General features: G+C 39.0%; 1 protein-coding gene across 2 annotated transcripts in view; it reads left to right on the forward strand.

Annotated features, from left to right (window-relative positions):
• The window catches only part of KIFAP3 (kinesin associated protein 3), a 158,254-nt gene that overhangs the window by 119,871 nt on the left and 12,843 nt on the right, over positions 1–25,540 (forward strand). For both annotated transcript variants that reach the window (XM_073592825.1, XM_073592826.1), the window contains exons 15-19: positions 2,696–2,821; positions 4,096–4,194; positions 9,994–10,079; positions 19,020–19,209; positions 20,962–21,061. In XM_073592825.1, coding sequence (XP_073448926.1) covers positions 2,696–2,821; positions 4,096–4,194; positions 9,994–10,079; positions 19,020–19,209; positions 20,962–21,061 — 601 coding nt within the window. The remainder of the gene's footprint in view (positions 1–2,695; positions 2,822–4,095; positions 4,195–9,993; positions 10,080–19,019; positions 19,210–20,961; positions 21,062–25,540) is intronic.

Consider the following 25,540-nt stretch of genomic DNA (forward strand, 5'->3'; position numbering starts at 1 on the left):
TTTTGTACCACTAAATAATAGCAAGTGCTGAAGTAATAATAGCAGTAGATTTGAGCAGAATTAAAATGTATTTGTTTAAATTACACATGATGACTGCATTTAACCTTTGTAATGAATGGCCATTCATTTTTGTATTAAATGTACTGAGTTTTTTAGTTAAGATTGTTTTCTTTTTGAAACTTTGTGTATGTCATGCCGCATATGTATGAGGCAATCAAATTTCAATAAATTTAAAGTACATTCATTGCATGCAAAGTTGTGTTTATGTGAATATTTCTGGGGAGGGGCTACATAGCATTCATCAGATTCCTAAAGGGGTCCATGACTTCAAAAAGATTAAGAATCACTGAACTAGTGGATCTCCAGAGCATATTACATCAAAATGCATCACATGTACTTGTGTAATGATTTTCTTCTCGTTCAACAATCCACCATAGCAATGGTCTTCCAAGTAATAATAGGAAATATACAAATTTCTGGTCTTGTTCCAGTCATGTATCAATTGCACTGGGGATAAGATAGGCAGACTCTGTCAGTGGAAATTAAACAAATCTCATTTTTACAAGACCCAATGACCATGTTAAAAATAGACACATAACAAACAATATTTTGCCACAAATTACTGATCTGAACATAACCCATTGATAGTGTGGTGGCCCGGAAATGCTGTTATATTAGAGGAACAAGTGGGAACAGAGATGCTGATATAGGTGTCACTGTGGCCAATTACTGGGTTGGAGCCAGCGGAATATGTTTAGTGGTGTCATAAGTCTGGATTTGGTTTTTTGTTTTTTTTGGGGGGGGAGGCGGGCTTTGATAAAAAGCAAGAGCACGTCATGGTAATTTGGGGCAACCAGGCACAACTGGAGGTGAGCTGGCCAGGGAGGAATCCATTTTATGCACACCTTTTATATGTGCCAAGATTACTATTGTTACCTGTTGGTTACCATTCACCATCTAAAACTTTGTGTTTTCTCCCATTGTGGACATGCATCTCTAGATTATGGTCTGTAGCTCATCTCCAGCTATGCTTGTTTGCCCTAAATTGTCCAGGTATACCCATACTCTCAAGATCATTTTCAGGCAGTTGGACAGTTTGAACATGTATTGCGATATATGCAAACTCAGAATCCCTGTTTAGTAGAGAAAGCTGTGTTGTGGGAATCAAAGTAAGCAAGGGATAACTATACTAAAGAGGCAAACTTTTGGTAGATTAATTTAAATTCTTTCAGAATTGTAAAAGTGAATATAGCAACAAGACAAAGGTGGTCATTATGTATCAGCAAGGTTTCCCCCTAGCAAACATTGTACAGTTGACAGGTGTTTTTCAGATGTACTGTCCAAGCTTTTCTGAAGAAGTCTTAACAAACCTGTAAGGTTGATGGTCAGCAACACAGTGGTTAGCTATGAAACCTGTTCCTCCAAGGTGGAAGCCAAGCCAAGCAACTCTAAACACAAATTGGCACCATCAATCCTGAAATGTACAGGAAGATGCTTTACCTTTTGGGGAAGCATCTGATCTGTTTTACTTTAATCTTCTGCGTGACAATGACCCCAGAGATCAGGCTTATAAAGACTTTTACGCAGGGAAAATAACAACAAGGTCTTTTTCAACAGAAGGTTTGTCCCCCACAGAACCCTAATCTCAACATTACTAAGCCAGTCTGAGAACACTTAGAGAGTCAAAATGTAGTAATACAACATTGCACTTCCAAAATCAATAGCAGAATTGTGATAAGTTGGGCAACCTACTAGACAAGTACCTTTTTATAGAAAGCATGACATTCATGGCAAACCTTTTAAAGCATTCTGTTGGAAGAGGCCCTAGGGAGGTTGGATGGCCATGGGCTATTGTGCAGTTTGCTTGTCCACCCCATGCCAGTGCTGGCCCTCGGCAGAATGACAGAATAGATATCAGTGAGGCATGCTGAGTCTTGATGTAATTTTGAATAATGGAACATGTAGTTCCATAGGGACAGGAGGCTCACCAACAATACAAATTGTTTTAGTATTAAGACAGAATGTACAACAACAGGGCATGCTTGGACCTGTAGTAGTAGAGTGACATTGGATACATCAGTGGGGCATGTTGAGACCTTTGCTTCTACAGACACAGAAATTATGCTAATCTGCTTTACTCATTTCCTCTGCACTATAAATGGGACAAAGCAGACCACCTGTTACAGCTGTTGTATATTGTATAGCTGCACTATCTGTACAGGGAAGTGCAGTACCTAGCAAAACCCATAGTTGTGCAGAATTATTGTGCATCTGATATAAACTACAAGTCCCAACAAAGCTGTGGTAATGTGTGTAGCTGGTTGCCATGTTTTACCCGTCCCCTTTGTTGGAAATACACTCACACACACTGGTTTGTCTCTAAAGAACTACGTGTGGTGTTAGCTGCTTCTCAGTTATAATCACTGAGCTGCCCATTTCCTGTACTGGAAATATAACCTATAATTGAATCCTGATTAAGTAAGATGGAGCTTCAGAGTTTCTGGTTAATGGTATAATAGGAAATCAGAGGTAAGCTTTCATGTGAGAGAATTTACCAGTAAATGTCAAAACAATGTGGAAAGTCTTCTCATCATACTGTAATGGTGTATCTGATACAAATTCACTATGCATTAGCATTTTAGTATTATAGATATAACATATTTGTTTATTTTTGAACCCTTTTCCTTTTTGATAGGCGCTGCAGAAGATGATCTTGTGTTGGAAGTGGTTATAATGATAGGAACAGTGTCTATGGATGATTCATGTGCTGCTCTGTTGGCAAAATCTGGGATCATCCCAGCTTTGATTGAACTACTGAATGGTGAGTTTTTTTGCACAGATCATTACGTGTTGCTCTCATATAAGACATAATGGATAGTGTATATATATATATATATATATATATATATATATATATATATATATATTACATTTAAAGTCAAATGGCAGCACATTTTTAAAGCCTTTGGCAAAACCCTTGTCTAAACAGGCATAATACAGATTATAAAACATCTTAAACTGAACAGATCACCACAGGGTCACTTACCTTCCCCGTGGCTTTTTAAGACATGAATGCCCCTCTTTCATGGTTCCCTCTCATTCTAATTCAGCCTTTCTTAGAAGGCTAAGATATCTGTCCTTAAAGGACGTTATCTTGGACATATCATTACAGCAGAGTGAAATGTTAGTCTGGCATATTATGCTGCTGTTTTGTTTCTGAGCGGACTCATTTTAGCCTATATTTTTGACTGGGTTCTTGATATGCTTTTTTACTGTTTCTGTCATATTTCCCATGGCCATGACTTGCTTTTTAGATACTGTATAGGGGTCTGATGTCCCTTCCAACCCACCAGTGCACTATTTCTGCCCTTTCTTGGTCTATTACCTTTATAGGTGGAAGTGAGGCAGTATAGGTACTCTAGGCAGGTCTAGTGAATGCTTTGTGTGGCTACTGTCCTCCTGACGACTTTAAATGATAACATCCCATACCTCCTGCCAGATGCTTGTGTACAGTAGCTCTGTAATTTATTCTGGTGGGTTCTGTCATCTAATTTATAGACCAGTATGCTTTGTTGGCAGTATTTCCTTAACAATTATTCAGAAATGTTATTTTGTTTGAGAAACATTTTTCTAATGCTTTCTGGTAGCATTCTTGTCAATTTTCCTACTTTACAAACAAGCTATAAGGCTTTCTGTGTCCCAAAAAAAAAAAATTTGTTATTGCACAAACCCATTAGAAAGGAGTGTGTATCAGGAGTACTCAGTCTTTCTCGTGTAAATCCACTTCTCGTATACCTATTGCAGTCAAAGATATACACATATTGGGATGCCACTCAGCCATGTAGTGCCCTGGAGGTAACCTTTTACCACCTGTTACAATTGTATACTGTATAAGTTACCAGTTACCTAAGATAGAGGAAATTAAGGAACACCTTAGAAGAAGTAGTAAAAAATTGGGTCATCAGACAACATGTAATATGGGTTTTCGGTTCCTGGAAAGATGAATTCTTGTGTCCAGTTGTAAATATATATTCACGAGGTTTATATAATCCCTGTATTTGTGAAATTGGACAGGTTTTTTTTCTTGTCTTACAGCCCAGCAAGAAGATGATGAATTTGTTTGCCAAATTGTTTATGTATTTTACCAAATGGTTTTCCACCAAGCAACACGTGATGTCATCATAAAGGAAACTCGTATCCTTTTTTTTTTTTTTTTTTTTTTATACCAAGAAACTGTAAAAAATAAAAGGTGTAACTGCATGTATCCTTATAAGTGTGTAAGTATGATTTTGTCAGTTAACCTTGCTGTATGCTCAAAAGGTACACAGATATTGAATCTGAAGATCAAGCCTCAATATGCATTCAGAGAATACACCCTACCTACCCTATACTGGCCATACACTGGTAGAATTTTGATTGGAAAATTTCATTTTAAGAACATTCGTTCGATTTTCATTCTTGCCCACGGTTACGAGTAGAAACAGAATGGAACCTTTTTAAAAAAAATTATTAAAACAAATTTCTAACAGTGAAAGCTTATTCACTCCAAAATCAAATGTTCATTTTTTAGATCTTTAAATATATGGTTAAACGTTTATCCAGAAATGTACAAGTGTATGGCCAGCATTACTCCAATCCATTTTGTGGAGATTCTGATGATCAGCGATACTCTGTTGCTTACCTGTTTAAAATGCAGCAAAGTTGAAGCCATTATAAGCTCCTTGTTATTTCTGGTTTTATCAGTTACAGAAAGCAAAATGAAACAAGGTGTATGTGTGCGCTGGAAAAATATACTTCATGCCAGAACATTATAAAGAGCCACTGTTAAATTTCTATAACGTTTGTTAAAAAAAAAAAAACACTAGTCACTGTGTTGTAATTCAGCAGCCAGTATGAATGGACCCTAAACAAAACCTAAAATGATCATAATAGTGATCACAGGTGCTGAGTGAGCTGTAGTTGTAGACCATGTTTGCACTGTAACTATTACTACTCCTGTTAGAAGTAGTATTAGTATATAGTGTTGACATTGCCTACAGCTTATGTTACTGTAGACTCATCCTTCTTACCAATCAAAATGCACTGCATTATGCCCGTCGCCATGTGATCGATATAATCCCACTCTGAGCCTCGCAGACATTGCTGGCTACAGCCTCTCCCTCCGTCTGCCCTCAGGGCTTGCTGGCAGTCTGTGAGCAACTGGAACTACAATCCTAGCATTGGCTGCCTCCGCCGACAAGCTGAAAATAAAGAAAAAAGTCCATCGCTGCTCTGGGTCCCTCTAATCCATATGATGGGTCCCAAGGAAATATTATGGACTAGCTTTTATTTACTCCATGTGTGCATAGTGTGTCATGGCACAGTGCAACCCCTCACCCCCCTTTCCTTGGGGCACTTGTGCCATGCACACAATGCATGGATGATACACCACTGGCACATGAGGTAATTAGGATGTGCCCAGGCACCCCATGCACACGCCTACAGTATGTACATAGTATATGCTCCAGGAAACAAACCCGCCAAACCCACATTTGAGGACTGGAAATCTAGCTGCAGCGGCTGTATAGCCTCATGCTTTTATCCTTCTGTTGCTGTCAACCTAACTAATAATATTGTGACACTGTACTGCTCTCTCTATTGATCAGAGACATTGGCTGCTACTCTGAAGACACTATGCCAGTGCAGCAGCCATTGCCTCTGATCAATAGTAGCTTGCTCTGGTGACCAGAAGTAAAAAAAAAAAAAAAAAGTGTGTGTGTGTATATACATGTATATATATGTGTGTGTGTGTGTAATATATATATATATATATATATATATATATATATATATATATATATATATATATATATATATACACACACACACACACACAGTATCTCACAAAAGTGAATACACCCCTCACATTTTTGGAAATATTGTATTATATATTTTCATGTGAAAATACTGAAGAAATTACACTTTGCTACAATGTAAAGTAGTGAGTGTAGAGCTTGTATAACAGTGTAAATCTGCTGTCCCTTCAAAATAACTCAACACCCAGCCATTAATGTCTAAACCGCTGGAAACAAAAGTGAGTACACCCCTAAGTGAAAATGTCCAAATTGGGCCCAAAGTGTCAATATTTTGTGTGGCCACCATTATTTTCTAGCACTGCCTTAACCCTCCTGGGCATGGAGTTCACCAGGGCTTCACAGGTTTCCACTGGAGTACTCTTCCACTCCTCCATGATGACATCACGGAGCTGGTGGATGTTGGAGACCTTGCGCTCCTCTAACTTTCAGTCTGTGGGATGCCCCACAGCTGCTCAATAGGGTTAAGGTCTGGAGACACGCTAGGTCAGTCCATCACCTTTACATTCAGCTTATTTAGCAAGACAGTGGTCATCTTGGAGGTGTGTTTGAGGTCGTTATCATGTTGGAATACTGCCCTGGGGCCCAGTCTCCGAAGGGAGGGGATCGTGCTCTACTTCAGTATGTCACAGTACATGTTGGCATTCATGGTTTCCTTAATGAACTGTAGCTCCCCAGTGCCGGCAGCACTCATGCAGCTCCAAACCATGACCACCATGCTTGAATGTAGGCAAGAAACACGTCTTTGTACTCCTCACCTGGGGTTCCCGCCACGCACGCTTAACACTATCTGAACCAAATAAGTTTATCTTGGTCTCATCAGACCGCAGGACATGGTTGCAGTAATCCATGTCCTTAGCCTGCTTTCTTCAGCAAACTGAGGGCTTTTTTGTGCATCATCTTTAGAAGAGCCTTCCTTCTGGGATGACAGCCATGCTGACCAATTTGATGCCATGTGTGGAGTATGGTCTGGGTACTGACAGGCTGACCCCACCCCCCCACCCCTCCAACCTCTGCAGCAATGCTGGCAGCACTCATATGTCTATTTCCCAAAGACATCCTCTGGATATGACGCTGAGCACGTGCACTCAACTTCTTTGGTCGACCATGGCGAAGGCCTTTTTGGAATGGAACCTGTCCTGTTAAACTGCTGCATGGTCTTGGCCACCGTGCTGCAGCTCAGTTTCAGGGTCTTAGCAATCTTCTTATAGCCTAGGCCATCTTTATGTAGAGCAACCATTCTTTTTTTCAGATCCTCAGATAGTTCTTTGCTATGAGGTGCCATGTTGAACTTCCAGTGACCAGTGTGAGAGCGAAAAGACCAAATTTAACACACCTGCTCCCCATTCACACCTGAGACCTTGTAACACTAATGAGTCACGTGACATCGGGGTGGGCCCAATTTGGACATTTTCACTTAGGGGTGTACTCACTTTTGTTGCCAGCAGTTTAGACATTAATGGCTGTGTGTTGCGTTATTTTGAGGGGACTGCAAATTTACAGTTATACAAGCTGTACACTCACTACTTTACATTGTAGCAAAGTGTCATTTCTTCAGTGTTGTCACATGAAAAGATATAATATATTTACAAAAATGTGACCAGTGTACTCACTTTTGTGAGATACTGAGTGTGTGTTTATATGTATATATATGTTTATATGTGTGTGTGTGTGTGTTTGTATATATCTCTATATATATATATATATATATATATATATATATATATATATATATATATATATATATATATACATATACACACACACACACACACACATACATTTTTTTCTTTTTTCTTTTTTTTAACATACTGACACCAGAGAAAGGGCAGTGTCACCATGGTGAAATTTTGCTGTGGCTACTACTGATCGTGCTGCTGCACTGGCATACAGTGTCATCATTGTAGCTGCCAATGACTCTGGTCAATAGAGAGGGCATTACAGTGCAGCAATACAATACTATACTACTTACTATACAATACTAAATCCAACATGTCTAATCAGAACACTTAGAATATGGCACCAATTCCACTGTTGTCCCAACTTGGCCCATATAGTCTTGATAGAACCATGAATAGTTCACAGAATAACTTCCAATGCATTTTGCCCAATAAGAGCTACCTCAGGGTATAGTGAAGGTTATGTTATGCTAAAGAAAACATAGAATAAACAATATAAACATAAATATGCAAAATGAATTAAAAAAACATAATGTAACAATGGGGGTGTGCATGACAGATATGTCAGAAAAAAAATTATAGGGATAATTCAGAATTATTAATAACATCAAAATCCACACCTGTCAAATATAGACATATCGGGGACATAAACACCCGCTCTCTGGTCATATCTCAGACATGGTAAGGGCAGGCAACCCCGTGACAAGGCTCTCCTCATAAAGCTACCTAAGTTAGCAAAAATACAGATAACAATAGAAACCTTCAGCCCTACCAATAGGTACCTAACAACATATAAAGAAGATATACCTACACAAACAATAGCCTAGCTAAAAAATGGACACAGTGGTGCCTACCCTGCTGTTTATGTCCACACATATATATTGTGAATCCTTCCCTCGACATTTGGAAAGGTCCCTTGTTTTGTTTGTTTTTTTTCCTTACATATCTGCCATGCATAGTCTGAAAGCACACATCTATTGTTACACTATGTTCTTTCATGCATTTTATATTGTTTATCATCTGCTTTCTTTAACAGAACAAAACCCCCATTATTCTCCCGAGAAAGCCTTTATTGGGCAAAACAAGTTGGGAGTCATTCTGTGAAATATTCATAGGCCAGTGTTGGATTTAGTACATTGTTATTCATCAAAGGGTAATGTTCTGTATGGTTCCCTAAATAAACATGCAGTTCTTTTTTTAATGATTAAACAGGGGTAAATACCGTATATTATTATACATTATTATTATACAGGATTTATATAGCGGCGACAGTTTACGCAGCGCTTTACAACAAATATATCCCATTTGGTGTCTTTTAATGCAGCGTTCATGGAATAAATTGACTTGATTTTATGTGAGTTGCAGTGTCTGTATGTGAGAACCACCCACCTTAAAAGGCTGTCAGTTTGATTGTCTTGGGTTTTCCCAGGAAATTATTTTTTTATGATTACTGCCACATCTGTACAATGTCCCCAAACCAGTGAAGCCAGTTATAGTGTAGCCAATTAACACCATCCCAGTGTCACCATAAGGCCTCGCTCAGATGTGTGGTACTTTCTGAAGTCAAACCGTGTTTGTTTAGCTCTTAAGAGCAATTGACAGGCAGTGAGGAAGCGCCTCCTCGCTGCCTGCCTAATTTCACCACTTTTTACCTATTCTGTCTGCCTTACTTATAGTATTGTCCAACCCTCTCTCTTTTTGCAGTAGCACACAGACCAGCTATGTTTTCCTCTTGGCTGGAGGCTTATGTTGGAGAAAACCCAGAGTTAGTGTTCTTAGCCCACTCATCAGATAGATATCGGTGAGGCATCCTACACTGGATTTTAAAGGACTCGATTAACTTTCGTTGCTTTAAAAAACCTTATAAAGAAAGAAATACAGGGGCTTCCATTGTAGACCCCCTTTTTTTTCTAAAATGCTAGTTCTCAGGCTGTCATGTTGACAATATAGGTTTAGTGCTTTCTGAGTAAAATACATGGAACTGCTACACAGATACAGGTGTTTTTTAATGTTTGTTCCATGTCAGTAACTGAAAATGTATTAACATTGTAGACCCCAGCATAACAGGCATTTAAATAAAATGTGAAACTCACACCTACAGTATACAACAGCTGGCCTAATGAGTTGCATTCCCACCATGCATACTTATTTCAGCCTACTGATTCACCTTGTAATAATGCCAGAGTCAACATTCCAGTCCTCAAAACATGTCAGCAATGACAGTGTGTATATCTTTTTATGAATAGATAAATGACATCAGGCCTAAATAAAAAAAAGTGCTAATTATGTGGCATCTTGGACACAGTATTAGGGGGTAAATGAAATTCAGAATTGGCTACAAAATATTCAGGATGCTCCTGAATGCATGATGAGGTGGCAAATGTGACACAAGTTGTAGTTTCTATACAGCAAAATGTGTTCAACTAATGGTGTATTACATTTTCCTTAACATTTTAATGCAGAGGCTCCTGCTTACCTGATAGATTTAATGCATGATAAAAATGCAGAGATTCGAAAAGTGTGTGATAACACTCTTGATATCATAGCGGTAAGTGCATCAACTTATAAGCAATTTGCTCTGTAATTACTGTTAAAGTAACATGGATGATAGCATTTCCAGATAAATCTTACAGGACAGCTACTAATGACCAAGGCTATTAGTAGGTAAGCCAAAGTCAAGGGCTTAATTTAGATCAGGTTTGAACAAACTGAGTTCATCGTCCAGGATGGAAAACTATTGATCATTTTACGTTGTTCACCATCACTGAGATACTTTGTATATCATTTTATTTGTATTTCAGTCAATCAGATTATGAGATTACATGTTGGAAACAGAGATATGATTGATAATTTACAATCAAAATCTACTTCTCCGTGTGTAACATTTCGATTGAATGGGTTGGCTACCATTATGCCCAGGAACGCACAAATTTGCATTTTGGTGAGGGGGGAGGGCCAGGACTGTGTAACCTCTACCCGCAGGCTTGGGGCTTCACCATCCCTCTTCCCACAATGTACCCAAGGTACTTTGCTTTCCCACTCTCCTCAAAAAGTCTAATACTGCCTGGACTGTGGGTAAATGAGATTCATGGCATAACATGTGGCTCACCTCCCGTTTTGGGAGAAAGACGCTTTCTCCTGGGTGGCCTCTGTTAAGGTTTTCTGCCAATTTCCCTTTGTAAGGTCCAAAGTGGTGATGTATCAGGCCTAGCCTAGTCTTCTCGGTTAATTCATCCACCCAGAACATGGGATAAGCGATAAATTTTGACATCTCATTAAGCTTCTGGAAATCCTTGCAGAACCACAGAGTGCTGATGGACTTGGGAACCAACACAGTATGGCTTGACCACTTGGTCGGAAGTCAGATCCTGCATTGTTGACTGTGGTAGCTGATCTGATAGCTTCATTAATGTACTCACTGTTTGAAACAGCTGTTGTCACCCCCAGGTGGGTCAGAATCCCAAGTTTCTGGTGGACAATCTCAGAAGTGGAGTCATAATATGCCTTTTGTGAGTTTCCTGACAATATGGGAGCAATTAGGCCAACCCATTTGTCTTGGGGCCATCCTTTTTGTTCTACTGTCCAGATCTTGTTGTTCTGTCCAGATCTTGTCAGGAATGCCTCCATGTTTCCTGTAGGTATCAGCTTTTGTAAAACATGACATGAAAGTGATTATACAGTCTTAGTTAGAGTCCTTATTTGTGCTAATGTGGTTTCGCTTATGGCAGTTAAGTGGGCCTCTGTGTTCCTGCACTGGGCCTCCTTTTTTTTTTTTTTTTTTTTTTTTTTTCTGGAGTGCTACATTGGCCAGGTGTTGCTTTGCAGCCTGCTGCTGTGCATTGTCAGTCATAAGCATTTGCTTTAATATTTCTAGTCAACAGGAGGGTATTGTTCCCCTAAACATTAATTTTCAAAGCCTGACTGCACTGGTTGTGAAGTTTGCGGGTCAGCAAGATCGCAGGACACTGGCTTTGTGAAGCATCATACTCCTTACCGGTTTACTAAACCTAAATAGTTTTTACATGAGCTAAACAAATGAAGTCTAAATCAATAAAAAGGGGGGAAATCCCTGGTTCTTTCTTAGTATAGTCCCATCAGCATAACAGAATTGAATGCTTACTTTAGCATAAGAGTCCATGATGTATAAGCACTACAGAGCACAGTTAACAGAAGCGGTCTTTGGCTTGTGTCTACAGTCTCACACAGGTGCAATCATCAGCAGTCCTACCTATCAATATCTCCCCTGCCTCCTTATCAGGACTCTGCTTCATTAACCCCTGCTGTATCTTTTAAAGGGCTCAGTACCTGCCACATAAAGAGAGGAAATGCATAAATGCCATCCATAACGCACCTTTTTTGGTATTACATCTGTTTGTATAACTTGTTCCACTGAAAGACTTGCCTATAATGTGAATTACAAGAGGAAACTACTACATCCCTATCTTGACACTAAAGCCGTGTACACACGGGTGGACTTTTCAGCATCAAACGTCCGGTCTTTCCGACTGACTTTCAACGGAGTTACGACGGACTTTCGGACAACCGGACTTGCCCACACACAAACGAACTAAAGTCCGTTCGAAAGTCCGTTGGTATGAACGTGATGATGTACGAAGGGACTAGCATAAGGAAGTTCATGACCAGTAGCCAATAGCTGCCCTTGCGTCCTTTTTTGTCCGTCGGACTAGCATACAGATGAATGAATTTTTCGACCGGACTCGAGTCCATCGGAAAGATTTTAAACATGTTCCAAATCTAAAGTCCATCTGATTTTCGACAGAAAAAGTCCGCTGAAGATCCGATGAAGCCCACACACGGTCGGATTGTCCGATGGATTCGTTCCGTCGGACTAGTCCGTTCGAAAAGTCCACCCGTGTGTACACGGCATAACAATCCCTTATATATGTGTGTATTATTAATGGGTCCAGAACACTTATCCTGTTTCCAAGGCCTGAGGCCACACCAGCGCATAGGAGATCCTAACTCTCTACCCTACCCTTTCCCCTTTGGTTAAATTTACTACAGAGAGGACATATCGTGGGTCAGCATTGCATGTATCATATATTGGATAAGAAATGTTAAAAAGAGACATGAATGCAACACACAAAGTTGAACAATCTTTATTCATCATATCTGCAAATGTTTGTTCATACTATGTGAATAAGAACATATAACAAAGATATAGTAGGTGTTATTTCAGTTTGTTCCAAATTAATACCTGGTCAAAAGATACAGTCATGATGGGGGTTGCCATTTGCAAACATGTCGTGCTTCATCCCACTAACCCATATAAAGGTTGGTGAGTAAGGGTGAAATTCTTTTCCTCATAGAAAATCCACATCTCTGTATGTAGAAACCCAGTCAAGCAGAAGTTATATAATAGCAAAAATTCCCACCAACAAGAACATTCAAGTCCTTGGAGTAGTCACTGTAGGTGACCAAGTAATGTTCCAAGGCAACAAACAGCTTTGTCACAAAGAATAAATGCCAGAACATCCAAGCTCACCCACATTAACTCTGTTACCATTTCAGATGCTGTAATTGGAAAAGCATCACCTTGGTGTGACATAAAATACTGAGTAGTCTAAATACCAAAGGTTGCATGTGAAGATTCAGCTACTCACCAATTCTCTCCAGAAGGAAAACAATGCCCGCTACAATTTTATGTTCCCCTGGAGGTCTCTATGGTTTGTGCACTTGAGAAACATGGTGAATACGCTGCTGTTTTATGAGTATGGTAATAAACCAAGTAGGATCTTGGTAAATGCACTAAGGGCGACTAGGGCGCAGACCTATATATCACAACTCAAAGCCAAAGATGAAAAAATGGTTAGAACCTCGACCGATATCGCTAAGACATTTCAGGAATACTATACAGCTTTGTATAACTTGATACCTCAAACGTCGTCTACGCCGAGTGAAGATACACGCGAGCGGATCAGACATTACTTAGAATCTTCGGGTATGCCATCCCTATCCGATGATATAGCAACGGACCTGGATCTACCCATTTCGACCAACAAATTCCTTGCAGCACTAAAGTCAATGAAAACGGGCAAAGCACCAGACCTGGATGGGTTTACGCCCTCTTATTACAGGACATTTACAGCGCTATTAGCTTACAACTCCCTGAGAGATAGCTGCAGTATCTCTGATACTAGCTTATTGGCCCATGTGACGGTTATTCCTAAGGAGGGCAAAGATCCGGCGCATGGTGCAGGTTATAGGCCAATTTTGCTTTTAAATGTAGACCTGTATAGTTACCAAAATTATATTAAATAGGTTGCTTTCCCATATTCCTTCTTTAGTGCACATGGATCACTCAGGGTTTGTCCCATGTAGGGAAGGGCGAGATAACACACAAAGGGTTCTGAATGTGATTAATTACGCACAGTTTTTTCATTCATCATTAGTGCTCTTCTCCATGGATGATAGGGATCAGACACCTTTAGCTTCACAGCCTAGTGGAGCACTGGAGGGGGATTAGGGGCGGTGGGCTGGTCTCACTGCGCCCCCCCCTCTTTTTTTTCCCGCTATCTCTTTTTCCTCTGTCTGACCTTTTCATTCTTCTGTATTTAAATTTTTCTGGTGCAGTCGTGAAAACCGCAATCCTACACCTTACTATCTTCCTGTTGTAATAATATTAAAATGTTTTGGAAATGTGCAATTCGGAGCAACATCCTACACCATGCTTTGATGTAAGCTATTACTGATGCTCCATGAGATAGATGACCTAGCAACCATTGTTGTACTAGCTTAGATTTGATGTACTGTTATACTTTTTGACAAGGTTTATTCCTGTTGTGATATATTCACTGCCCTATGTTCATTTCCCAGACTGCACAATAAAGGAAAAAAAAAAAAAAAACATGGTGAAAGACTATGGGTGACTTTGCTTGCAAGTATTCAGCCAGCTTATTCCAAAGAACCCCTAAACCTACCTCATAAGACACCATCCTGCTAATTGTCATTAAAAAGAAGAGGTGGAATCCCCTGACAAAACTTTCTAAGGATAATATTTCTCATAAAACACTTCACAATTTCCCCCCAAGTTCTTTAAAAAGATGGAGGCTATTCTTAACTCGTTTGTATGGGGACACGGAAGGCATAAATTAGCCTGGCACATCCTTAAAAACCCCACCTCCATGGGGGGGATGGCACTACCAGATTTACAGGAATATTACATAGCCGCCCAATTATCACACATGTATTACTTTAACAAGGAAGAATTACAGCGATATCAAATGTTGATTTGCAATGACCCAAGAAGTCCACTGTCATCACCACTACAAACTATTTTCCGAGGGGGACTAACGAGCAAACGATCCACCCGATATAATGAGGGCATGCTAACACACCACCGGAAAATATGGGAAATAACCTTAAAGAGGCTTAAAATAGGGCATATCCATTCCCATACCCCCCTTTGGCTCAACAAACACATGCCAGAACTTGAAAATCTCCCAGACCCGCATATATGGGCTAGGTATGGTATAATATATCTCCACCAGGTCATGACTGACACAAGGCTCAAGACTTTCCAAGCCCTTAAAGACAACTACTCAATACCGCAACACTTGTTATTCAAATACTTGCAACTCCGCCATGCTCTGCGCATTCAACTTAGGGACACTGCTAATATTACTGCTCACCCGCAGGTCCTAGAGATAATCTTGGGTGCTGAACCTCAAAAGCTGATTTCAAACCTATATTACACTATCCGACTCCCCAGAATAGCAGCAGTAATCCAAAAGGCCAAATCAGGTTGGGAAAAGAACGTAGGGGACATCAGTGACTCGGACTGGGACGAAATTTTAGAGAACGTTAAACAGTCATCGCCAAAACTCTCAGACAGATTGACACAGCTCTACATTGTCCACCAAACATACTTGACACCCAAAAGAATAGCCAAATTCCAACCATCACAGAGCTCGGTGTGCCTTATGTGTACACATGGACCGGGAACCTTTTACCATTTGATATGGGAATGCCCATGTTTACAGGATTATTGGGCACAAGTGATAAAATTTCTACATGATAAAATGGGTTCCCCAGTAGTAACGGACCCAAAATTGTGTATACTGGGGCTGCTACCTGATACAGATATAGAGAAGTTTCATGCTACCTTTATACATGAAACCCTATTTACAGCTAGGAAAGCTATAGCTAAAACCTGGATGCAGTCTCTGCCCCCTACAACATCGTCCTGGAAAAGAGATGTAAACAATGTACTACCATATAAAAAGCTGATATACATACATAGAGGATGCAAACAGAAATATTCAAAGGTATGGGATAGATGGCTGGAAGACGGAGAGACCTGTACTTAAAGGCTCAACGCTGCACAGTTACATAAAACAGTGTATATGACATGATGGGGGGGGAGGGAGAGGTAAGGGCCGCAAAATAAAATAAAATAAAAGAAATATAAATAAGTGCATCTTAAGAGTGTGGTACCAAGCTTATCAATGGTTCTGTCTCAAACTGTATAACTATTAAGAAAATTGAATGTAATAATTTCAAGGTGCAAGGTAAATACCTACTTTCTAATATATGTACACAGTTAATGCTTGTTATGTATCTGTCAATTGAAGCTTAATAAAGTCGGATTTCCCAATTAAATAGAATAAAATAAAAAATAAAATAAAAAAAAAAAAAAAAAAAAAAAACACTTCACAATAATTAAAAATGAAAATAAAAGCTAATAGGCTTCTACCCTTACTATCCTCCCTTATCTCCCTGGATCAAGTGGGTTTTATCCCAGGTAGAGAAGGACGTGACAACACAAAGCACTAAACATAAACCACTGGTTAACATCCAAAAAGGAAAAAGGATTCCTTCTATCCCTTGATGCCGAGAATGCGTTTGACAGAGTGGCCTGGGATTTCATTAACGCAGTATTAAAACATATAGGTATTCTGCCTCAAATGAGATCATACATCAAAGCACTATTTTCAAATCCAACAGCACGAGCTCTTGTCAATGGCCACCTGCCAAACGCCTTCAACCTACGCAATGGCACAAGACAGGGATGCCCCTTATCTCCATTATTGTTCGTCCTCACACTAGAACCATTGTTAAACAAAATCAGATCCAACCCAGACATTAAGGGTATAGAAATCCAAAATCATACGTATAAAGTCGCAGCTTTTGCTGATGACATGCTTCTCTTCCTTTCAGAACCCCATATCTCTCTACCCAATATTATCCAAGACCTAGAGCACTTTCAATTATTATCAAATTTAAAAATCAACCACTCAAAATCTAATGCCCTTAACATCACACTACCCCCAAGTTCAGTAGAATTATGTAAAAAAGAACTTCCCCTTCTCATGGGCCAAACAAAATATAACATATCCCTACAAATTTAAATGATCTCTTTAAACTTTTATTTTTACCCATCCTAAAAGAAACACAGGAAGATCTAAAAAAGATGGAACTCTCTAAACGTATCTTGGTTTGGTAGAGCTTCACTAATCAAGATGACAATCCTACCCTAATTTCTATATGTTATGCAAACAATTCCCAACATCGTTCTTTGCTTCCTTTCGCAAAGCATGTTCTACCTTCATTTGGAGGAGTAAACCTCCCAGAGTCAAATTTACTAGGCTAAATTTACCCAAAAACAAAGGGGGGATAGCCTTACCTGATCTACGGAAATATCAAGTGGCTCGACTGGAACATCCATCGTACAGTTAAGTACTGGGTGTCCTTAGAGCAAACACAATTCTCCCATCAGGTAAAGTATCTACCATGGATTCATCCAAAGCATCACTCAAAAACTATTAAATCTCACCCCTCATAGGTCCTGCACTAGAAATCTTTCACAACACCTTTAAAAAGAATAACCCATCTCCTTGGCTCAGCCCTTCACACCACTAAGAAACAACCCAGATTTTCCCCCAGGTCTAGAGAAAAAGTTCCTCACTAATTCCTGGCCACACAAAGAAATCCTGGTCAAACACTTCTTTAAGAATGGGAAACTTTTATCTAGAGATGAAATAAAGACATTAACCCAATCCTGATCCCACAATGGAATTATATACAAATCAGACACTTTCTGACTAGAAGTGAGACAGCCCAATCTTGGACAAGACCCCTTACCATACTAGAGTACTTTTGTAGAAAAAAAACCCCCCACAAAGACACATCATATCTACTCTTAACAACTCGCTTTTCGAGGGCAAAATGGAGTTCTCCAGTGCGTCATGTCAAGCATGGGAGCAAGACCTTGATGTAAGAGAACTGGGAAACAATTTACATGTATGCACATAAAGGATCTCTAAATGTAGCCACCCAAGAGTGTGGCTTCAAAATCATCACTAGATGGTACAGAACTCCCACCCTATTGCACACATTTTCTCCCCAGATTTCTGACAGATGTTGGAGATGCAAACATGAGGAAGGCTCGATGCTACATATTTGGTGGTCTTGCCCTTTAATCCAGAGTTTCTGGAAAATAGTTAACAAAACCATTATATCAATTACCTCAGAAAATTTAACATTTAATCCAGCACAGTACCTGCTACATTACAATTCAATCCTCAAAAGACAATATCTAAAATCATTATCTATGTTTATGATAAATGCAGCAAAACATTGTATCCCATGCCACTGGCGTTCGAACACTACCCCATCGAAAAAAGAATGGTTCCTGAGAATACACAATATAGAAAAAATAGAAGAACTCATAAGCATATCACAGGAGAAAATAACCAAATTTGCTTCAACATGGTACACCTGGATAGAATTCAAAAACTCTCAGGCTTATAAAGCAATTAATACTTAATAATGAAATCCATTTACAATAACTGAACCTCATAGAAATGTCTAAGAAAATACTACAATAACCCCATCTTATCTATTTATTTTACCCCCCCCACCCCCCTTTTTTTTTTTCTCTTCTCTACCCTTCCCATTGTGTTACATTTCATTTTAATAAACACCACTTCCATATAAGAATGCCTAGATATTAGATAATTATATGCATAAACTCAAAATTTTGGTATTGTTTATAACCATATTGATACCGTACTCTATTGTAAATTGTATTACAACCCAAATGTTATATGTAATATGATTATGTGTCTATACCAATATAACATTGTATTATGCTCTTATGTTCAATCAATAAAAATTTTGTGAAACAAAAAAAAAAAAGAAAAGAAATCAAAATTAAAATGGCGAGATATGGGCAGGTCTTGCAGAGCAAAGGAGTAACCGTTTGTCCTGATCATATTCAACAGTGGACAAATTCTAAACATTGTCAAGTCCTAATTTCTCTTTGTCTTGTTGCATTGAGCATATATTTTGTTCCAGCATTTCTGTCCGAAAACTTCCTATGAACTGTATGGAAGATGTCAGGCATTTTCCATACTTTTTTAGGTCTTAATTTCTTAGTACTGGCCTCCTACAGCTCAATTTACAACTTTAGGTGTATATGTAATGCGTTTAAACATTTGTGATAATTTTATTTCATTCTCTTTAGGAATATGATGAAGAATGGGCAAAAAAGATACAGAGCGAGAAGTTTCGCTGGCACAATTCTCAGTGGCTTGAAATGGTGGAGAGTCGCCAGATGGATGAAAATGAGCAATATTTATATGGTGATGAGCCTATTGAACCATTTATCCATGAAGGTGACATTCTAGAGAGACCTGATTTGTACTATAGTGCAGGTAAATGCAACATGCATTAAATTAATGGAGCAGACTTTTTAAAACATAGTTTAAATAATATGTTATTGAAAATGTTATAGTTTGCCTCATATGGAGTTTGTCATTGCTGAAACATTTTTGAAATTGCTAGTTGCCTTCCTATCTCTGACTGAATTACAGTGCATCTGGAAAGTATTCACAGCGCTTCACTTTTTCCACATTTTGTTATGTTACGGCGTTATTCCAAAATTGATTAAATTCATTATTTTCCTCCAAATTCTACAAACAATACCCCATAATGACAAAGTAAAAGAAGTTTGTTTGAAATTTTTGCTAATTTAATAAAACTAAAAAAGGAAAAAAACACATACATAAGTCTTCACAGCCTTTGCTCAATACTTTGTTGAAGCACCAATTACAGCCTCAAGTCTTTCTGAGTATAATGCTACAAGCTTGGCACACCTATTTTTTGGCAGTTTCTTCCATTCTTCTTTCCAGGACCTCTCAAGCTCCATCAGTTTAGATGGGGAGTGTCGGTGCACAGCCATTTTCTGATCTCTCCAGAGATGTTCAATCGGGTTCAAGTCTGGGCTCTGGCTGGGCCACTCAAGGATATTCAGAGTTGTCCAATAGCCACTCCTTTATCTTGCCTGTGTGCTTAGGGTCGTTGTTCTGTTGGAAGATGAACCTTCACCCCAGTCTGAGATCCAGAGCGCTCTTGAGCAGATTTTCATCAAGGATGTCTCTGTACATTGCTGCATTCATATTTCCATAGATCATTATGGGGTATTGTTTGTAGAATTTTGAGGAAAATAATTATTATAATCCATTTTGGAATAAGGCTGTAACATAACAAAATGTGGAAAAAGAGAAGCGCTGTGAATACTTTCTGGATGCACTGTATTTAAGTCAGTGAAAGAAACATGCAGCAAATTAAATCAGAGTGATCCTTACCTGGTTTAGACAAATAAAATAGAAAGTATCAAAGCCATTTAATTAGCATGTGTACATTGATAGCCACAACTTCCCTCTCTTTAAATGCATTCCGCCCGTCTGAAGACCAGCAAGTTCTTGACTCAAAAAGCATACATTTACATTAACTAAAATGTTTGTTTTTGGGTAATATATGAGCTTGGTATGCAGACATAGCTTCAATTTAGAGTTCTGGTATACCTCCTATTCTACAGTACATTTTGGGTATCTGGGCAAAACAATTGCAGCTGAAAGCATTTTATTCCTCCTCCTATCTATCATAGGTCTGCCCAGCAAATTACAGGTGAATGTTGAAGGGATGGTGATGTTTACTAGCAAATGTGTGCCTATTGTGGCCTCCCTACAAACACCAGCATTCATGCTGTTATATATTGTGCCACGAGTGCAACTTGTTTACCTTAAAGTGATTGTAAACCCTAACCTTTTAAAGTTTAAAATAGAAATCAAAAGCAAAAGATTTGTGTATAGTAACTTTAGCTGAATGATTTCTTAATAATCTTAAAAGTTTTGTTGGTGATTCTACTTTTAACCATTAGAATTCTCTTTCATCAATAAACCAGTATTCTTTGCATCTAGTTTTAGTATTTTTTTGTATACAGTATTAGAGAACATGTTTCCGTTTACCAACATTTACTTATTACTGTGTAATTAACACATATGCCAGTTCAGGTTATGCCTAACTTTAAAAATGTTGCTGAAAGAGCTGCGAAAATCTATTTTATATAGAAAAAGTAAACTTTATGAGAGTACATTTTATATATGTTCTGTTTCCTCTCCTAGAAGGATTGATGCCTCCTGAAGTTGCAGTGAGCCCAGACTTTTTCAATGATTATCAGCTGCAAAATGGAGACCTTGTTGGTCAGCACTCATTTAGCACTGGGTTAGTATCTCAACATATGCTTTGTTGCCCTCTCCGTATCTCTTTGCAGCTACTGTATGTATATCCTAGTATGCAAAGCAAGCTGTTGTTTGGAAGATCATTGTCTAATGCACAAATATTCACAGCTGGGTTTGGAAATGTTCTGCCCATTACTTTACCCCATGTCAGAGCACAAATAGGTCATGAACACTTATGGCTCCTTTTTCATGCACAATGTTGATTAGAAAAAAAAGTTAAGTTATTAAGATATGGAAAGTTCCTTCAAGACAATGTATAGTGGATTTGTACAGACTTCATTTAATATTGTGGTCAGCAATAACAAATAAAAATTGTTGGATAAATGTGAAATAGTGCATACTAAAATTATGCAATATTCTATCTTGATAAGATGAAGTAATAATATAAGTTGAGGCATTAAGAACTATATTGTTTCTTCAAAAAAGCTGATTGGTTTGCAATTCTGGGAGATGGATTGAACAGTAGGGAAGTGTAGGATATCTATTTTTAAAAGGAAGAGCTCACAAACTGAAGCTAAATGTGTTTTGTTTTTTTTTGTTATATACTTTAACACCTAGAGGTCAAAATTTTGATATTGATTTAAATATTTTTTTTTAATAATGATTAATAGGTATAATGTATCTATTATAATATTAAATCATATTGGATACAATGTTTATGTAGGTCATTTCAGTAGGAACACACTGAGATGTAAATAGTAGATTCAGTGTGGAAAAAAGTTTGGCATTAAGTTGGTGCATCACCGTAAACCAGCCTTTTTTAACTGAGGTGCCTCCTGGGTTCTTCAGGGATGACTTGGCAAATTGCCTAAAGATTGCCCCAAATTGCCCAAAAATTGTGTACAAGCCAGTGGTGGATTACCCTGCTTTTTGTTACACAAAGCCACAGGTTTTCATTGTGTAATGTTACCCTAGGCACTGTGCAGGCCAGGTGCCAGCATCCTAACAACTGCAGATGTCATAGGTTAATAAGGAGGACATTGAGCACCTGTACAGCATCTTTGTCTGACCCCCTGCCCCTCTCTGTCAGTACTGAGGTCAATGTTGGCTGCATGAGGGAGAGAAACTGAGGAAAAAGAAAAGCCGGAACACTAATCAGTACCATTGTACAAAAGTGTATTTTAAAGAATAAATCACCTCCTAATATTGGGTGTTCTAAAGTGCCTTGAAAAAGTATTCATACCCCTTGAAATTTTCCACATTTTGTCATGTTACAACCAAAAATGTAAATGGTTTTTATGTGATAGACCAACACAAAGTGGCACATAATTGTGAAGTGGCAGGAAAATGATTTTTTTTTTTTTTTTTACAAATAAATATGTGAAAAGCGTGACATGCATTTGTATTCAACCCCTCTGAGTCAATACTTTGTAGAACCACCTTTTGCTGCAATTACAGCTGCATGTCTTTTTGGGGATGTCTCTACCAGCTTTGCACATCTAGAGAGTGATATTTTTACTCATTCTTCTTTGCAAAACTCTGTCAGATTGCATGGAGAGCATCTGTGAACAGCAATTTTCATGTCTTGTCACAGATTCTCCATTGGCTTTAGGTCTAGACTTTGATTTGGCCATTATAACACATAAATATGCTTTGATCTAAACCATTCCATTGTAGCTCTTGGTGTATGTTTAGGGTCATTGTCCTGCTGGACTGTGAACCTCGGCCCCAGTCTCAAGTCTTTTGCAGACATAACAGGTTTTCTTCTAAGATTGCCCTGAATTTGGCTCCTTCCATCTTCCCATCAACTCTGACCAGCTTCCCTGTCCCTGCCAAAGAAAAGCATTCCACAACATGATGCTGCCACCACCATGTTTTACGGTGAGGATGGTGTGTTTTGGTGATGTGCAGTTTTAGTTTTCCGCCACACATAGCATTTTGCTTTTAGTCCAAAAAGTTCAATTTTGTACTCATCTGACCAGAGCACCTTCTTCCACATGTTTGCTGTGTCCCCCACATGGCTTCTCGCAAACTGCAAACAGGACTTCTTATGGCTTTCTTTCAACGGTGACTTTCTTCTTGCCATCTTTTCATAAAGGCCAGATTTGTGGAGTGCATGACTAAGGGCCCTTTCACACTGGGGCGGGGGCGGCGTCGGCAGTAAAACACAGCTATTGTAAGCGGCGCTTTACAGTCGTTATTCGGCTGCTAGTGGGGCGGTTTTACCCCCCGCTAGCGGCCGAGAAAGGGTTAAAAACCACCGCAAAGCGCCTCTGCAGAGGCGCTTTGCCGGCGGTATAGCCGCGCTGTCCCATTGATTTCAATGGGCAGGAGCGGTGAAGGAGCTGTTTCGGGTCGGTTTGCAGGCGCTGCTATTAGCGCAATAGCGCCTGCAAACCACCTCAGTGTGAAAGGGCCCTAATAGTTGTCCTGTGGACAGATTCTCCCACCTGAGCTGTGGATCTCTGAAGCTCCTCCAGAGTTACCATGGGCCTCTTGGCTGCTTCTCTGATTAATGCTCTCCTTCCCCAGCCTGTCAGTTCAGGTGGACGGCCATTGGTAGGTTTGCAGTTGTGCCATACTCTTTTCATTTTCGGTTGATGGATCGAACAGTGCTCCGTGAGATGTTCAAAGCTTGGGATATTTTTTTAAAACCTAACCCTGCTTTAAACTTCACAACTATATCCCTGACCTGTCTGGTGTGTTCCTTAGCCTTCACGATGCTGTTTGTTCACTAATGTTCTGTAAAAAAAAACTCTGAGGGCTTCACATTACAGCTGTATTTATACTGCGAATCAGTTACACACAGGTGGACTCTATTTACTAATTAGGTGACTTCTGAAGGCAATTGGTTCCATTAGATTTTAGTAAGGGGTATCAGAGTAAAGATACAAATGCATGCTACATTGTTCACATATTTATTTGTAAAAAAAAATTAAAACCATTTATCTTTTTCCTTCCACTTCACAATTTTGTGCCACTTTGTGTTGGTCTATCACATAAAATCCCAATAAAATGCATTTAAGTTTTTGGTTGTAACATGACAAAATACTTTTTCAAGACACTGTATGTGTATGCATGCTGCTGCAATATGGAAAACTATTAGCTTAGTTTTTTACATTTTAGAATGGGGTGCCTCAAGATCGTCCATCATTTTAAAGGGTGCCTGACTGGAAAAAGGTTAAGAAACCCTGCCCCAAAGAAAAATGCAAATCAGTGCTTAAAGTAGCTAAAGGCATTTTTTCGTTTTGTGAGAGACTTATAACCTGTCTTCTTTTTTTTTGCCATCCCATTTTTTTTGTCCCATTGGGGAGATTTCTGTTCATTTCTGTAGCCAAAACAGGAAGTTAGAGAAAATCCCTCCAAACTCAGGGAGTCCTTGGTTGTCTCCAAGGTCAACAGAACTAGTGTTCCCATTGGAAGGTTTCATTTTCTGTTCTTGTTCTGGTGAAACCCAACATTTGGGGATTTTCTTTAATTTTCACTTTTGGTGATGATGGTAAACAGGAGAAATAGTATGAATCTTCTTAACAGGGGCACAGACAGAAAAGGTCGGTTCACATCTGTGCAGTTTGCTTTTAAACCATTTATGCAGTGCTTTTTGCGGTGCGTTTTGCATTTTTTATGTTTTTTTTTTTTTTTTTTTTTTTTTTTTTGGCAAATTTGTTGTTGGGCAGATTAAAAAACACAATTTGCGGCAAAAACACACTACATGCTTTTCTGCAGCTTCTCCATGAACTGTAGTGCGTTTCTGCAAAAAGTACCAAAAAACGCATAGGTGTGAACCAAGCCGCATAAAAGCTTGACAGGTGTTCTGATCCCTCTCCACTCTGTCCAAAACTAAAAAAGTTTTTCCTGTAGTCATACTTTACCTTCAGCAAGGAATTTTGCTATTTGCTTGTGTGCCTAAGATTTTAGGACTCGGGTGCTTGTTGAGAAATCTGAAGGATCTTGCAGGCAATATATGCACACATGGCAAAAGAAAAGTACAGTATAGCCTAGCAACCAAATGTTAACAAACCCTTCCATACCTATGCGACAGTGACATAACAAATCAGGGTTCTATTTGGCTAAACAACTGGCATGAAAATATGTGGCGTCTCAGGGTAACACAAAGATCAGGTTAGAAACTAGAAGTATTCAGTGAGCCTAGGCTCTCACATGCACCGCATTGCAATCGCACTGTGTTTGCGATCTGCTGCAGGCGTCAATAGAAAGTTAACACCCGGAACACAATGCGGTTTGCCTGCATAAATCGACTATTCAATGCGATTGTGGTGTGGCTGCAAAAAAAGGTGCCCGCACTCAAAATGATTGGGCTCAAATCGCACCAGACTGAATCACATGTGGATGTCTTAGGATTGCAGTGTGGTTCCTGTGCCATTCACGTTATAGTGTAAACTGTATATCAGGTAAACTTGTTGCTGATTTATGATGTTCACATATTACATTATGATTTTGCTGTGTAAGTTCTAATTGTCAAATGAATCTTCATCATTATATTTCTTTTGATAAAAAATAT

Source organism: Aquarana catesbeiana, linkage group LG07, assembly GCF_042186555.1.
Source record: "Aquarana catesbeiana isolate 2022-GZ linkage group LG07, ASM4218655v1, whole genome shotgun sequence".
Lineage (NCBI taxonomy): Eukaryota > Metazoa > Chordata > Amphibia > Anura > Ranidae > Aquarana > Aquarana catesbeiana.